Source organism: Paralichthys olivaceus, chromosome 9 (genome assembly GCF_024713975.1).
Source record: "Paralichthys olivaceus isolate ysfri-2021 chromosome 9, ASM2471397v2, whole genome shotgun sequence".
Taxonomy (NCBI): domain Eukaryota; kingdom Metazoa; phylum Chordata; class Actinopteri; order Pleuronectiformes; family Paralichthyidae; genus Paralichthys; species Paralichthys olivaceus.
Window position 1 is genome coordinate 1,273,529 of NC_091101.1, and position 17,151 is coordinate 1,290,679.

Below are 17,151 nucleotides of genomic sequence, written 5' to 3' on the forward strand. Positions count from 1 at the left end.
GGTCTATTAACTATCTATAAGGCATCGTTATAAATCGTTAACTGTTAATAAACACTTAACAAGTCATTAATAACTAATTAATTAACAGTTTACTAATGATATATTAACTAGTTATAACGGATAGTTATTATAAAGTGTTACCAACCCATCCTGTGTGAGCAGTGACCACACGGAGCAGTGGGCAGCTACTGAAAGCGCCCGGGGAGCAGATGTAAGGTGGAAGTAAGGTACCTTGCTCAGGGGCACCTAGACAGTGGGATAGGGAGAGTACATCGGTCCTCCTGGACTCCAGCAGATCCAGGTCCGGTCCATCTTATGGTCCAGGTACATTTTTTGGACCATCCTACTTGTCAGTTTTAAACCAGTGACCCTCCGTCTGATCAGTGGTCCACTTAGTCCACTGCCTCCCCCAAATATATATATATATATATATATATATATATATATATACGAAGCTGCGCGTTAGTTCGTGCAGGACACGGAGTCATGTGGTCAGCGTCAGCTACAGATAGGTCACGGGTGCTAGTCAGCCACCCACCAATCAAAGCTCATTCTCTCACCAAAGCCGTCCCTTTAAATACTAGCTCATCCTCCGTGATCCCTGCTCAGCTACACTGCCGGCAACTTACTAACTCGCGAAGCACGATTATGATCGCTAAAAGCGTCGCTTGGCTCGTAACTCCACTTATCTACTCCATGCTGCATCTCTGGACAGACGAATGATCCCTCATCGGCCTCTACAGCTGTAAAAGACGTCAGTCACAAAGAACTTTTCCAGCTACACGCTGACAAGAAGAGGATCGGGCTGCTTTCCCCGGTCACTCCTTCCTCTGCTCCAAACAAAGCTATAGTGGAAACGAAGCACATCACCGCTGTCTCGGCAAATTCCGGATGCTGCACCGGTTGCTCAGGCTAGCGCTAGCTGCTCAGGCTAGCATCGCCGCTTAGCTATCTCGACTCCAACGGCAGGTGAAGACCCGGTCCTCGCGAACCGATCAGCAACCAGTCCTCCCTCAGCGAGACGGACCCCCGTCTCCACGTCCGGGGGGAACCGAGACAACTCTCCATAAACATCAACACCGCATCCAGGGTGTCGGCTGGCAGCGCGCTGCTAATTGACATCACGCCGCAAAGAATTCTGGGAACTGCAGTTCCTACAACTCATTGGGAGTCTCATTCTTGCCACCTGCTGCTGCAGTGTCTCTTCAGTTTCATCTGCAGTATTGTAGAGACTGCTTCTCCAGGCTGTGTGCCATCGTGCACACTATCAAAAGTTAAGCGTGTAATGTATCAGAGCTTTGCACAGCTCTAAAGAAGCACTCAAACAAAGATTTGTAATTATTTAACAACTGGTTTGGTCCAAGGTTTTTGGTGGCTCAAACGTTCTGCCAAAAGTAATACACGCCTGTAATAATCTCCAATCAGCTTTAAAAATAAATGAATAATTAAAAAAAAAAAAAAGTTACTGTCTAAAGCGATGGAGAAGGGCCGTGAGGGGCCCATCTGATGATCCCTCATTTCCCTCAAGCCCAGCATATTCAATAATCTTTCAGAAGCCTATGTAAGGTATTGCTCAATAGAACTATATCATATTATCGTTGTTTGCATCTCCAAGGGAAATCAGGTCAAAGAAACAAATTAGTTCTGTGAAAACGAAGCAACCGTGCTTTTATGTTCTCTGTTCAAATCTCAGCTAAAATGACCATAAGTGCTAATAACTGAACAGCAAATCTTTCATCTTTCTTTAGCTTGCTGCCACACGGATATTCCACATTACCAGTACAACCTCTCGAAGAACGCATGCCTACATTCTTAAAATATAATTTTAGATGTCTGCAGCATGCTGCTGCGGAACATACTTCATCACTTAATAGTAGTATACCCTTTCACAGGATGCATGCCTGCATTCCTTAGACAACAATTTCAGGCCTGCAGCCCGCTTGCTGCTACACAGATGTTTTAGCTAACATAAGTATGACCTCTCGCAGAATGCAGGCTACATTCTTGAGATCATTTCAGAGGTTAGCAGCAGCACTCTCTCTCGTCACATAATAGTAGTGTACCCTTTCAAAGGATGCATGCCTGGATTCCGTAGACAATAATTTCAGGTCTGCAGCAAGCTTGCTGCTACACAGATACCATCATTCTAGCTTGATGTTGGTCTGGGGGTTCCATTGTTTTGGGGTTCTGCAGATGTTCCCTGTTTTATCTCAGCATGCTGCTCAGATAATCCAGGGATCAACCAAGGAATGGAGCCTTCAACGCCAATCATAACTGTATTCCCATTTGCAACAAATGGGTAAATCAGGACATAGTGTTCCTGACTGAAATATATATATGCTGCTTTTGTCTGTAAAGGGTTTCATGTTGAATAAAATAACTGGAAGTCGCTTTGGATAAAAGCATCAGCAAAATGACATGTATGTAATGAAAGTGATAGCCAGCTCACTTCAATTAATGTTAGCAGAGAGGCTAATGCTACTGGTAAAGGCCTTCAATTACTTGGCATAACAGCAATGCACCAAACTGCCTCTACATAACATAATGAAAGAGTCATCCAACTCCATTTCACATGCACCGAGCGGACCGCGTAACAGAGCTTACGGGGAAAATGAGGAGAGGCGGACTCTGTTTTTAGGTTAACGAAGGTAGGTGTACTGATGTCACGGTTCTAATCAAATCATGCAGTCCTCACCTGGAGACATTATTCATAAACTGTAAACCGTTTTATTCACTGCAGGAGTTTTCCTCGTTTATTCTGGTCGGAGTCTACATCCCTCCACAGGCCTGTGTAACTGAGGCGTTACAACACCTGGCCGACCAGATAAACAACGTGGAGAAAAAAACCCCAGACTCTCTGCTCATTGTTTTGGGGGATTTTAACAGAGCAAAGCTCAGCCATGAACTGCCAAAATATAAACAGCACATTAAGTGTCCCACCAGGGACACAAACACTCTGGACCATTGTTACACTGTTTTAAAGGACTCATACCACTCTGTCCCCTGTGCAGCCTTGGGACTCTCTGATCACTGCATGGTTCATCTTATCCCGACCTACAGGCAGAAGCTGAAATCTGCTAAGTCTGTGGTCAAGACAGTGAGGAGATGGACTGACGACGCCATAGTGGAATTACAAGCCTGCTTTGACTGCACTGATTGGAGTGTTTTTGAGGCTGCAGCTTCAGACCTGCATGAACTGACTGATACCGTGACATCATACATCAGTTTTTGTGAGGACATGTGTGTGCCCACCAAGACCTTCCACACATACAACAACAACAAACCCTGGTTCACTGCAAAACTCAGGCAGCTCCATCAGGCCAAGGAGGATGCCTACAGAAGTGGGGACAGAGTCCTGTACAACCAGGCCAGAAACACACTGACAACCAAGGTGAAAGCCGCTAAGAGGAGCTACGCTGGAAAGATCAAAAACAGCCTTTCAGCCAACGATCCAGCGTCAGTGTGGAGAGGCCTGCAGAACATCACAAACTACAGGAGACCATCCCCCAACACTGCAGTGAACCATCAACTGGCTGATGAGCTGAATGTGTTTTACTGCAGATTCGACTCATTCTCACCTCTCCCCCCCTCAGTCATAAAAGACCCATCCACACCCCTTCTGCCACCTCTCCCCTCTGACCCCCCACCAGCACTCAAGATCTGTGAAGAGGATGTTTGTCGGCTTTTCCACAGACAGAAGATCAGGAAGGCTCCCGACCCAGACTGTGTGTCAGCCTCCTGTCTGAAGGTCTTTGCTGACCAGCTGGCCCCCATCTTCACCCAGATCTTCAACAGATCCCTGGAGCTGTGCGAAGTCCCCTCATGCTTCAAACTCTCCACAATAATCCCCGTCCCCAAGAAACCCACCATCACAGGACTAAATGACTTCAGGCCTGTCGCCCTCACGTCTGTAGTCATGAAGTCCTTTGAGAGACTGGTATTGTCGCACCTGAAGGACATGACAGACCCCCTGCTGGACCCCCTGCAGTTTGCCTACCGGGCAAACAGGTCAGCGGATGATGCTTTCAACATAGGACTGCATTACATCCTGCAACATCTCGACTCTGCAGGGACGTACGCCAGGATCCTGTTTGTGTCTTCAGTTCGGCGTTCAATACCATTGTTCCAGACATCCTCCACACCAAGCTTACCCAGCTCACTGAGCCCTCCTCCACCTGTCAGTGGATTACAAACTTCCTGACTGACAGGAAGCAGCAGGTGAGGTTGGGGAGCATCACATCCAGCACCCGGACTATCAGCACTGGTGCCCCCCAGGGGTGTGTGCTCTTCCCACTGCTCTTCTCCCTTTACACCAACGACTGCACCTCTAAAGACCTGTCTGATAAACTCCTGAAATTAGCAGATGACACAACGATCATCGGCCTCATCCAGGACGGTGACAAGTCTGCTTACAGATGGGAGGTTGAACGGCTGGTCTGCTGGTGTGGTCAGAACAATCTGGAGCTGAACACGCTCAAAACTGTGGAGATGACAGTAGATTTAGGAGACGCCCCCCCACTCTGCCGCCCATCACCATCACCAACAACTCTGTGACTGCTGTTGAAACCTTCAAGTTTCTGGGCTCCACAATCTCCCGGGACCTGAAGTGGGAGATCAACACAGTCACTATCATCAAAAAGGCCCAGCAGAGGTTGTACTTCCTGCGCCAGCTCAGGAAGCTCAACCTGCTTAAGGAGCTGCTGTCCCAATTCTACTCTGCCATCCTTCAGTCTGTTCTCTGCTCCTCAATCACTGTTTGGTTTGGATCGGCCACAAAACAGGAAAAGAACAGACTGCAACGGACAATAAGGACTGCAGAGAAAATTATTGGTGCCAGCCTGCCCTCCATCCAGGACCTGTACCTGAACAGAGTCAGGAAATGGGCAGGTAACATCTCTGCAGACCCATCACACCCTGGATACAAACTGTTTAAACTTCTCCCCTCCGGTAGATGCTACAGAACACTATACGCCAAAACATCCCGTTATAAGAACAGCTTTTTCCCTCAGGCTGTCTTTGTGTCAAACAGCTAAAACCGGACTCAAATATCAGAAACATCACCTGTAATATATCTGTACATACCAGTATACTGTACACACTGTATATGTATATTTATTATTTCATCCTTGCACTATGCACCATTTGCACCAACTATTTAGCTTTTTTGTATATGTACATAGCTCTTGTTATTGTCTTTTGTCCTTGTTCATCTCTATGTTCGTGTGTGTTCACATACTTGGCAATAAAAGCAATTCTGATTCAGATTCCTGAAAACCTGAAGACTGCACCTGAGTGTTTTGATGTCAGACACTCAAAAGTTATAATTTGTGAACATGGATATTCACTCAGAAACATTGATCCTTGTAAAAATTAAAACCCAATACTTGTTAATAGAACAGTACTACAAACTCATAAGCATTAAGATAAGATAAGATAAAAAGTCCTTTATTAGTCCTATAATGGGGAAATTTACAATATTACAGCAGCAAAAAGACATCAGCAGTAATAATTAGAAATACATATAAATATAGAAAAATATGAATGAAATTTAACTAATATAAACAGTGTAAAGAAATATATTATGTGAGAGAATATGGCACAGTGAAATTGGTGATTATGGGTACAGCCATGAAAACCAGCTATCAAGTAATCCCAAAATAAACTTCTGAGTTTGCATGACTTCAGCTTTACAGTATATTGTAAATGTTATCTGCACAGTTTGGTTTTACCTGTCTGAAGAACTCCTCCAGAAGGGATGTGGTCCAGTGGTGATGGAGTTCCCAGCATTTTGCTGGGTGGCTGATGTCAGCTGTGTGCAGCAGCAAAGATAAGGCCTTCGGTTTGTCAATCCTGCAAATACAGTCCAGTCAGTCACTGCTAGGCTGCTGTCAATGACCCAACCTACTGCTGCCCAACTCCTTAAACTAATGAGCATGTGCGTTTATCTGCAGTCTGTGAAGTAATAACTAGATTACTATATGAAACGATTTCTCTGGTGAGAAACATATAATGCAAAATCTGTTACAGGAAAGTGTGTAATTTTTCAAGGAGAAACAAGAGGACTAAAACTTGTTTTGCTGGTAACCCCACTGATGAGATCCCAGCACTAAATCTTTCAGCATAATAAGCATCAGTCACTATTGCTGATAGCCCTGTAAAGTACTTTGAACTGCAATGTCACAATCACCCTATTATGACACATCACTCCCATGATCAGTTGCCATTAGTAGGCAATTTAGGTTTAGTGTCCTACTTAAGGACAGGAAAAGCCAGGGATTGAACCAACAATATTCTGCTCTAAATCCTGAGCTGCAGCTGCCCCAAAAAACATACAATAGCCTACAATAAAGTCAGCTGAAAAAAAAGGGGAAAAAAACCCTTGAGGGACTGTAAAAAACTTGACCAATCATTGCAATCTGACCTAATGAAATGATCGGCTGGCATTGGCTGCACTACTGAAATGTTGTCTGTTTCTGAGCATAATATCTAAGCCTTTGGCCCTTGGAGAAAAAGCTACAAAAAAATCCACTTTGGTGGAGAGTGAATGAGACAATTGAATAAGTAAGATGAAACATTAGGTGGCATCCTGCTTTTACCAACAACTTTTCTACAAACATCTGGCAAACAGTATGGCTAAGGATTAATGCAGAAATGTTAGATCACAAGTATAATTGCAGACAGAGAAACAGACTGTGTCAATTAACGCAACTGATTGATTGGAATGGGGTAGATCTATTTGGTTAGCCTTAGGCCAAACCATATGAGGCATATAGATGGGTAGGACAAATTAAAGCCTTACAGCATATGCATCGTGGATCATGGTCCTGAGAATACCCACACTGTAGTAACTTCAAACATTTATGCAAAACAGTGAGGGTGACAATGGAACAGTGTCGCTTTAGGTCCAAATACTGGTGGTACACCTTGAACTAACTTAAAGCAGACGGCTATTTTGTTGACAACTTCATTGACAAATCACTGATCAAGATTTATATACAAAATACCATAATTCCAAAACACCCTCGAGGTACAGACCTATTGTTTATCAACTACATTAGTGGTTGAAGCACTCAGATCCTTTACATGAATAATGATACAATACTATAAGTCCTACATTCAAAGCCTTACTTTAATAAAAGTGTGTAAGCATTATCATTACATAAGGGCTACTTAAAGTATTGAAATAAAAAGGATTCCTTGTGTAGTAATTATGTTATGGTATTGGATTAATATCACAAATGAATCATAGAGAATTAAAGCTGTGGATGTATATGGTTGTGATATGTGTCTTAGAATTTCCTAGAATTGCTGCCAGCAGATCAAATGATGATCGAAATACATCAAGAGGATTGCTGTTTTAAGGATTATCCTTGTGATGAAGATGTGTTCCACATATGTAGTATGTAACATATGGATGAGTACAATTTAGCCTCTTCGCTCTGCTGCGGGAAATAAAATGGTTTAATGCATCTTGAAAAATGTTGGAACTTGAGGTCGAAGCTTTATAAATGTCCTTGTCGCCAGATATTTACTTTATTCTGTGCCATATGCACCAGGAGTTGCTTAATCTGTATATCGCCATGATTTCTGGCTGGGGAACACTTTTTTGCAGTCACACTCTCTGCACAGCAATGAGACAGAGCTGCAAATGTTTTTTTTAAATGACAATGACAATGAATGGACAATTTCAAGGTCTTTTTGTGCCATGTCCAGGAGATCCAGCAATTCTGTTCAAGACGTGGGTGAGGACGTTTGAAAATTACTTCCTTGTGATCAACACGACTGGAAACTCATGCACAGAGGTGAAATGAGCACTATTACTTCACTGCTTGGGATGAGCAGGACAGCGGATCTTTTACACTGTCAAACACAGGTGATACCCTAGCATCAGCCATTGCTGCATTAAAAGAGCACTTGTAGAGTGCCACACTTTCAGAAAGAGTACAGGCAGTCCATGAATCCATAGTGAAACACACTGTTGCATTGAGAGAACTTGACATGATAAGAGCACTACTTTTTCTTTCAGAGAGAGGCTCCCCCACCCATGACCTTACTATTACCAATGACAACACTGTGGTAGCCCCCACCCAGACCGCAAGGAACCTGGGTGTGACACTCAACAGTCAACTCTCCCTCACTGCCAACATTACTGCAACAACCCACTCGTGTAGATACATGTTGTACAACATGAATAGGAGAATACGTCCCCTTCTCACTCAGAAGGCAGCACAGGGTCTGGGTCAGGCTCTGGTCATCTCAGGCCTAGACTACAGCAACTCTCTCCTGGCTGGTCTACCTGCTTGTGCTATCCCACCTCTGCGGCTCATCCAGAATGCAGCAGCTGGACTGGTCTTTAGCCTACCTAAGTTCACTCACACTCCACCTGGGCATCAAGGATAACACCATGCCAACTGAATCACCTATTTCTCCCTCTGCAGCTTCAGTGGAGTGTGTCACCAAACAGTCAGCCTCACCTGCAATTGTAGGAAAACTGTAAACAGTGTTGAGAGATGTGCCTAATGTGCAACATTACCTGGATGACATTATCTGCAAAGGATGCACAGTTCAGGAGCATGACACAGCTCTGGAAACTGAACCGCAGCGACTCAAAGCAGCAGGCTTGAAGTTGAAAATGCCACTTTCGCCAAGCCTGCTTTACGTTTTTGGGACACATGGTGAAAGCTGAGGGCATCAAGCCTGACACAGAGCATTTGCAAGCCATTACACAGGCTCCTCCTCCTAAAGATGCTGCCAGCCTTCGCTCCTTCCAATTCAATTCAAATTCAAAAGACTTTATTGTCATTGCACGGTCGTACTTTGTACACAAGCACAACAAAATTGTGGCACAGTCCTCCTTGATGCCAAACATACAATTAACAAGACACAAACCACTACACAAATTGAGATAATAAAAAAAGGGGATTCCAGGACTAAAGGCATTTAATGAAGTGGATGTACTATACAAAAAAGAATAATTGTATCGATAATGTACAGATTCATGCAGATAATATGCATATTTAGAGAAGTGCAAACTGCACAGAATAAATACTATATACCGATAACATACCGATATATCTGGATAATCTGGGTAATATACAAAGTGTATCATTGCACCAAAAATGCCCCGAAAGTGTTCATTGCACAGAAAGGTCAAGGATTGAAAGCCCCATAGTGTTATTGCAACTGGAATGACACATGATTGAGTCAGATATTACATTTGCATTTATCCTTGCAATCGCCTTGTTGTAAAAACTGTCTCTCAGTCTGTTTGTCAGTGATCTCAGACCTTCTGCCAGGCCTTCTGCCTGAGGACAGCGGCTCAAACAACCGGTGTCCTGGATGTGTGCTGTCTCTGAGAATGCTGCGTGCCCTCTTGAGACAGAGGGTGTTATAGAGGTCCATCAGGGTGGGGAAGGGGCGGCAGATGATTCTTTGTGAGGTTTTGATGACCCTTTGCAGCGCCTTCCTGTGTGCCGTGGTGCAGCTGGAGAACCACACAGAGATGCAGTAGATTAGCACACTCTCGATGGAGCAGCGGTAGAAGATAGTCAGCAGCTCTCTCTTCAGGTTGATCCTTTTGAGGATCCTCAGGAAGTGGAGTCGCTGCTGGTGTTGGTGCTCCACTGAAGGTCTTCGTCAATGTGCACCCCCAGGAACTTGAAGCTGGTCACCCTTTCCAGACAATTCCCATTGATGTAAATGGCCTGTAGGTCGGACTTCCTTCTCCTGAAGTCAACAATCAGCTCCTTCGTCTTGGAGGTGATGAGGATCAGGTTGTTGTCCGCGCACCACCCCCAAGCCTCTGGACCTCATCCCTGTATGCGGTCTCATCACCTCCGGAGATAAGCCCCGCCAAGATGGTGTCATATGTGAACTTAGATAGATAAATAGATTGATAGATAGACATATTTTATTCATCCCCGAGGAAAACGGCCCTGCTATTCCAGGTGGGAGATGGTGGCGTGGAGCACCCTGACGATGGCGTCCTCTGTTGATCTGTTAGCCCTGTATGCAAACTGAAGTGGGTCGAATGATGGTGGAAGGCAGGATAGGATGTGGCGATGGACCAGTTTCTCAAAACACTTCATGACGACAGGTGTCAGAGCGACTGGTCGGTAGTCGTTGAGGCTGCTGATGGTGGTCTTTTTTGGCAGCAGGACAATTGTGGTTTACTTCAGGCATGGTTGGATGAAGGACTGGGAGAGTGATGCATTAAAGATGTTGGTGAGGACCCCTGCCAGCTGGTCTGCACACTCTCTGACGACCCTCCCGGTCACTCCGTCTGGTCCAGCTGTCTTCCTGGGGTTCACCGCCCTCAGTGTGCGCTTCACCTAGTGTTCCTGCACCCTGAAGCTGGAGCTGCTACATTCCGGTGGTCGGGGTATAGCTGCCTCAGATCTTTCAACCTCGAAGCGTGGGAAGAAGTGGTTCAGCTCCTCTGCAAGCCCTGCATTTCCCTCAGCTGCTGTGGTGTTGTCAGACTTATAGTTGGTGAGTTGCTGGACTCCCTGCCACACCTGTCGCGCATTGTTGTTGTTGAAGTGGTCCTCAACCTTTCTCCTGTGTGCTGCCTTGGCCTCTCTGATGCCTCAGCAGGACCTGGACCTCCTTGGTCATCCAGGGTTTCCAGTTGGAGTACACCTGGAGAGATTTAACAACAGTAACTGTGTCTACACAGAAGTTGATGTAAGAGAGCACAGACGTGGTGTATATCTCCAGATCCTGGTGTTTGAATATACTCCAGTCTGTGCTCTTGAAACAGTCCTGCAACTGAATTAATGCGCCCTCTGGATATGTTTTTATGGTTTTTGTAACTGGTGGGGTTCTCTTCCTGATGAGGTTGTATGCAGGAATAAGCAGTATGGACAAGTGGTCAGACAGACCCAGATCTGGTAAGGGGGTTGCCCTGTAGCCTTTTGGGATGTTACTATAGGCTTTGTCCAATGTGTTTACACCCGTTGTTGCACATGTAATATGTTGTTCAAATCTGGGAAACACTGACTTTAAGTCAGCATGATGATTAAAGTCCCCCAATATAATATGCACAGCATCAGGATAAGAATTCTGGTGGCTGCTCACTGCTTTGTGCAGCTCGCCCAGGGCTATGTTAGTATTAGCATCGGGTGGTATGTACACGGCCGTTACCATGACGACGGTAAACTCACGGGGTAGATAGACCGATCTGCATTTTACAATCAAATATTCCAAGTTCGGGGAACAATGGCTGTCTACAGTCTTAGCATTTTTGCACCAGCTGTCGTTGATGTAGATGCATAACCCTCCTCCCTTACTCTTACCAGAGTTGCCGTTTCTGTTCTAGCATTGGATTGTGCAGCCTGCTAACTCGATAGCTGAGTCCGGTATGGATGGCTGGAGTTAGTCTCTGTGATGGTTAAAATGCAACAGTCCCAAAACCACTTGTTGGCCGCAATCTATACCTTCAGTTCGTCTGTCTTGTTTGTTATGGATCTGGCGTTGGTGAGGAAAATGCTAGGAAGCGGCGGCTTGTGTGGTTGTTTCTTTAGTTGTGCTAGCAGGCCACCCCTGCAGCCTTGCTTTTGCTTCCCTTTGCCCAACACCTGCTAATGTTTTCACACACAAACACAAACAGTAAACAAAACACGGAGTGGGGAGCTGTGAGCCACTGCGTCTATGCGCGCCGCCATCTTGCTTTTCATCCTTGTTAGACTGCCCTGGTATGGAAAATTCATACCTAACGCTACAGTAGTTGAGTCTCTGCATGCCTGCGACAAGAAGCCACATTTGAATGGACTGATGAGGCTCAAAAGTGCTTCCTTACTGTGAAACACTTGCCTTATTCAACCCAGCCCTGCCAGCCATCATTTTGACTGATGCATCTGATAACGGTCTCGGTACCATATTCACCGAGCTGCATCCAGTTCAGACAGAATGCACAGTGGCATTTGCATCAAGAACGCTGATGGCAGTCAAGAGGAAATATTTAGCAGTTGCTAAAGAGGCTCTTGGGTGTGTCTGAACAGTGGAGAAATGGAGAACGTACTTGTGGGGAGATTTACACTCCGCGATGCGCATTGCAATGTTGAGCTTGACATAGAGGCCATGAGAATCTACTCTAGTCAGATATTACCGCACACATCTGAGAAAAATTTACCTTTCCCGACAAACATTTCAAAACCAGGTTTTGATGTTAGCAAACATGTTACATTGGTGCCAACATTTGACGAGAGTCAGAAGTTCTACATTAAAGAAGAATGCTTCTTGTTTGCTGTTTTACTTGATCTATTGCACTTGAAAGGCAGTAGGTCTATTAGCAATTAATATTTTAATTACTCATTGAATTTTCAACAAATTTTCAAGCATATGTGCATATGTTGTATATACAGTGCCCAAAAAAATGAAGGGGACACTTAATCGTCACAGTATAAAAACATTCCCTATTTGGTGGTTGTCTTGCTTTTGCCTTTTCATTGCACCTGTTGTCGATTCCATTTACACCAAAGCAGGTACAATTGATTCACAATCACTGGTGCTTAATAAATGGACAGATAGACTTGGTGTTACTGTGATGATCAAGTGTTCCCTCATCTTTTTTTTAGCAGTGTATAAAACATGTATATATTCCCCCAACTTAAGATAAAATATTTCCTCTGCGAACACTTGTAAAAATGGAAAAAAAATGTCTTATATTTTATATCTCAGGATGGTAAATGTAGAGAAATACGAAGATGTCAACAAGACAATGAGAAATGCACTTTTTGTGGTAAATCGATGTGTTACAACAGAATTTATAAGTTATGTCCTACCCCCTACATGTCCAACCCAGGCGCCACTCCATACCTGAATGCTCCGGGTCAATTCTGCTATGTTGTGCATATGTGAATGGCATAGTCCAGACAATCTGGCCAGAAGATTATCTGAGCTGATGTCTGAAAACAACGCTGACTCACAATCCGCTACTCACGCTTCAGGCTGCTGTAGAAGGGTTTTCATGGCTTTGATTTGCTGGAAGTGGCAAGACATGTCAGTGGCCAAGACCATCTCCACTACCAAACTCCGCAGTTCCCTGAAAGAGTAAATGAAGATGAGATATATGAGCGAACTTGTTACGTAGTTACACTAACTCTTAGTTTGTTTTTGTTTTTGATGTTTGGTTCCATGTCACGTCACTAACTCTCCTGTCATTTCAGGGCCTGCCTTTCTTCCCTGCCTTGCAATCATATCATTTCCCTCACTTGGTTTTCCCCGCCCACCTCACCTGCAGTCCATTTGCTCATTAGTTCCTCAGTATAAATACCAGTCATTTTCACTCGCTCCCTGCCAGATTGTCTAGTGTGTTCTTGCCTAGCTATCCCGCGTTGTACTCTGTTTTCTTGCCTGCCTGTTCCTGACCTGACTGCTACCCTGCTTGGATTTTGGATTCCCTTCTTGCCTGCCCCTTCGGATTTGTTTGCTGTACGGACTGATATCCTGGTTTTGACCTCTGCCTGTCTTTTCTCTGCCTGTCGGTGAATAAACCACGTTGCCCAAACTAAGACTGTCTGTCAGTGTGCTTTTGGGTTCTCCCTTGCCAGCACCAGTGTGCGTGACAAAACTATTAGATGAACTGCCATGAACCTTCATGTTCCCTGCATGAATTGAAAAACCTTTTCAACTAGCATTATCAGTCTAAAATGTAGTACTTTCTGCTATGAGATAATATCTGTTAAAATTATGTGTTGGCCTTTACTGTATCTTGTGTTTAGTGCTTTTTGGCACATGAACTGTTTACTTAACTACAATAATTAACATACAAAACATTGCTTATTAAACATCAGCATAATAAAACAGTTACTGTTACTATGCTGGTATAAGCTGGTGTGGCAGACTGAAAGAATGACCAATGTGAGTCTTTAGTTTTGTTGTTTTATAGCAAGCAAAATAGATACAAATGTGACTGTCTCACCTCCAGTCATCTTTGTTAAGATTAGAGAGGATGTTCTTTTCATCATCATCCTGTAGGAGACGATAGGCTGCACTGACATGGTGGTTCTCTAGAACAGCTCGGTCATTGTACAACATGGCTGTGTTTGACCTGCAAATTCCAGTCACATTCATCATGAAGCACATTTAAAACAGTATAATCTTGTGAAAAATGATTTGTGATGGTAACAAGCACACATCAGCTTTAACAAATGTGCTTTTGCTGATGGGTGTGCAAAATGTCTAAATCATTTTATAAAAAAGTATATACTCTCATATGCATTTTCACTTTTTATTCGTGGAGACATTTATGCTTTCCTTAATATCCTTAGCAGCTGCAGCAGTTAAAAATGTTACAAATTATACCATGTTGAAATTACCTTGTCTGAATATGGAAGTTATTGGTGGTCCCTGTGTGCTCATAGTCATGGATAGCAGCAGCAAAGATTATGGCAAAGATCTCCAACTCAGTTAGCCAATGCTGAGAGAGAGAGACAGAGAGTGAGGGTTGCCATGGCTTCAAAAACTGGTTCACTGTAGAACTGATGCACTCTTGACATTTGTGTTGTAAGATTTTTGCATACATAACATATTAAGAAAACAGCAAAATACTGTTTCTTCATTAATGCATGTGTAATAATAACACATAACAATATACACAGATCATTGTAAAAATGGCAGAGTAAATGTCCAGTCAGCATCATTGGAAATAAAGTTTATAACGTAATTGTTAAAATACAATTCAGATAGATCAATGTGGCAAATAACGTAGAACATAACGTTTTACGAATTAAGCTTGATTGAGCTCATCAACATTCACAGAGGCATGTTATTTATATTACTAACTGATAAACAAAGAGTTCTTTATGAAGTAATTGCTCTTGAATATCTATCAGCACTAACTCCAACACCATCTGCTTAGTAACACTCACCCCCAGCATTTCAGCAGTGTAATTGCAGCATTCTCACACACACAGACGCACAACTATGAATATTTGGCCCCGCTTGAAGCTACGTGCGCACCTATGGTGTAGCTTCAACACAGAAGCATTAATCAGAAGATGGGAGAGCAGGGGTTGGGTGCCAGGCAACAGGTTGTGTGTGCTCTGAATGTCAATAACAAGTGAGTAAACCACCACAAAAAGGCGCATAAACACAATTTTGTATTTATAAAGGTATGTAAATGGAGTTTACAGTGTGGACAGATGCGTTCACACCATTGAATATTTTAGCAGGTGGCAAGTAAAGCAGTAGCTTTACTTGAAGAGAGGAAATCAGCGCCATCAACCAAACCTGGAACAGCTTAGAATCTATACCAGTAGATGAATGTTGATGATGATGATGATACTTTTATTGTCAGAACACATCTGTAATTTGTTTTGCGTCATATAGCAGTTCCATTTACGTCACAGGTAATATATGTGGGTTTTGAGAAAGAAAATTATAGTATAAAAAAGGCAGATTTGTATTAGTCATTGGAAAATAGTGTACAGATATTTATTTTCTTAACATTTTATTATCCACTGTGTATAGTTGATAGTGTTAATTGTGGTGGGAATTTGCATTTAATTCCCTGGTGAGGAAGTTAACAATTACATGAGTAATTGTAATCAAAATATTTAATATCGAGCAAAGCGAGGATCACACAGAGTATATTGAACACAAACAAAGTTACAGTGTTACTATTTGGCCAAATAGGGACAGAGTTCTCAAAGCCACTGTGGTGTTGTATTCTCTTTGAAGGAAGTTGATCTACGGGTCTGAAGCCCATAGGTCCTGAGGATTCGGAGGCCCATAAGTTTAGGCTTTCAGAGGAAAACTGAACGTATAAGTTAGGGCATTAGATCACGGCTCTAACGGTCACTCTAAAATTGAGCTGGTGCCTTTCCCACCCAGACAGATGAGGTGCGCTGGTGGAAAGCCAGATGTGTTTTCTTTAGGTTTACGACGACAACTCTCATATATAAACAGGGAGCTGAATCTGTTAGGCAGAAGAGATTCACATTGGCCTCAAATCTCTCTCCAGGCAGAAGAGATTCACATTGGCCTCGAATCTCTCTCGAATTGATCTCTCTTTCCTGGATGTACAAACTCTTCGTATTTGATCAAAATGTTCAATGGTTTGTCCAACTCAAACATTCCCTGGTATTTCACCCAAGCAATAATTCCTAGTAGAGCTTAATGCTGATTCAGGCCACTTGAACTGAGCTCACTGAGAGTATTCAGGTCAAACAGTGTACAACAAACAATGTAATCAAAAAATTACATTACATTAATAACAACAAAAGACAAATTATTGTAGTAATTGGGGGACATTTAAATCTACTAATGAACCTGTAGAAGAAAATATTTTACTAAATATCTCATCTCATAATTTTTGGAATGCACCCAGATCCATTTCCTTTATTCCTATACATGACACTGTGGTCTGTGGTAGAGAAAGAGTTACTTGAAAAAATAATTATCAAGTTATTCTGTGTAAAACACAGAATAAGCTTTCCCAGGAAGCTGACCTAAGAGAAGACTTTCCTGCCTACGACATGTGCAGCAATACAGACAGACATCAGGTTAGCAAGGGGGTAAAAAGAATACTCTTATTAGCCTGTCCAGGACTTGTAACGACCTCAGACACGAAAATACTGGCAGACTCAATTGCACGACTCAAGCAGGTAGTGACTATAACACAAATGTTTATTGTATAGTAAAAAAGGTGCATAACAAAAGGCGCTCTCACCGAGGAGCAAAAAAAGGAGCAAAACAAAACACTAGCAAAAACTCAGAATCAAGGATCGAAAACATGAATACACAAACTTGGTTTGGAAGTTAACTATCGTAACGCTTAAGGACAGAACAAGACGAACTGGCAAAGGACAAAGGGAGACGAGGTGTATTTATACATAAGGAAGTAGGAAACAGGTGAAACCAATCAGGGGCAGGGAAGACAATCACCAAGGTGGGAATAATCATACAAAGGGAGGAAGTCAGGGTCTGAAATGAGAGGGAAAGGTGAGTACCAAAATAAAACAGGAAGTGCACTACGAGACTAGACATGAGTGAAGTTTAACTTAACACCAAGTGCTCAAAACACACAAGACCTGTATCTTGAACATGAATCAACTCAACATGATTGAAAAGACATAACAGGACTTCCTAAATTGCATTAACCTTTTGTCCTCATGCAGACCCTCTGTTTAGCTCAATCCACAATGT

At 43.2% G+C, this 17,151-nt stretch overlaps 1 protein-coding gene across 1 annotated transcript in view; it reads right to left on the bottom strand.

Annotated features, from left to right (window-relative positions):
* Positions 1 to 17,151, bottom strand: part of LOC109637328 (dual specificity calcium/calmodulin-dependent 3',5'-cyclic nucleotide phosphodiesterase 1C-like) — a 105,114-nt gene that overhangs the window by 51,665 nt on the left and 36,298 nt on the right. Inside the window, exons 4-7 of the mRNA XM_069531810.1 lie at positions 14,322 to 14,422; positions 13,925 to 14,053; positions 12,944 to 13,045; positions 5,730 to 5,850 (exon numbers count right to left, since the gene is read on the bottom strand). Coding sequence (XP_069387911.1) covers positions 5,730 to 5,850; positions 12,944 to 13,045; positions 13,925 to 14,053; positions 14,322 to 14,422 — 453 coding nt within the window. The remainder of the gene's footprint in view (positions 1 to 5,729; positions 5,851 to 12,943; positions 13,046 to 13,924; positions 14,054 to 14,321; positions 14,423 to 17,151) is intronic.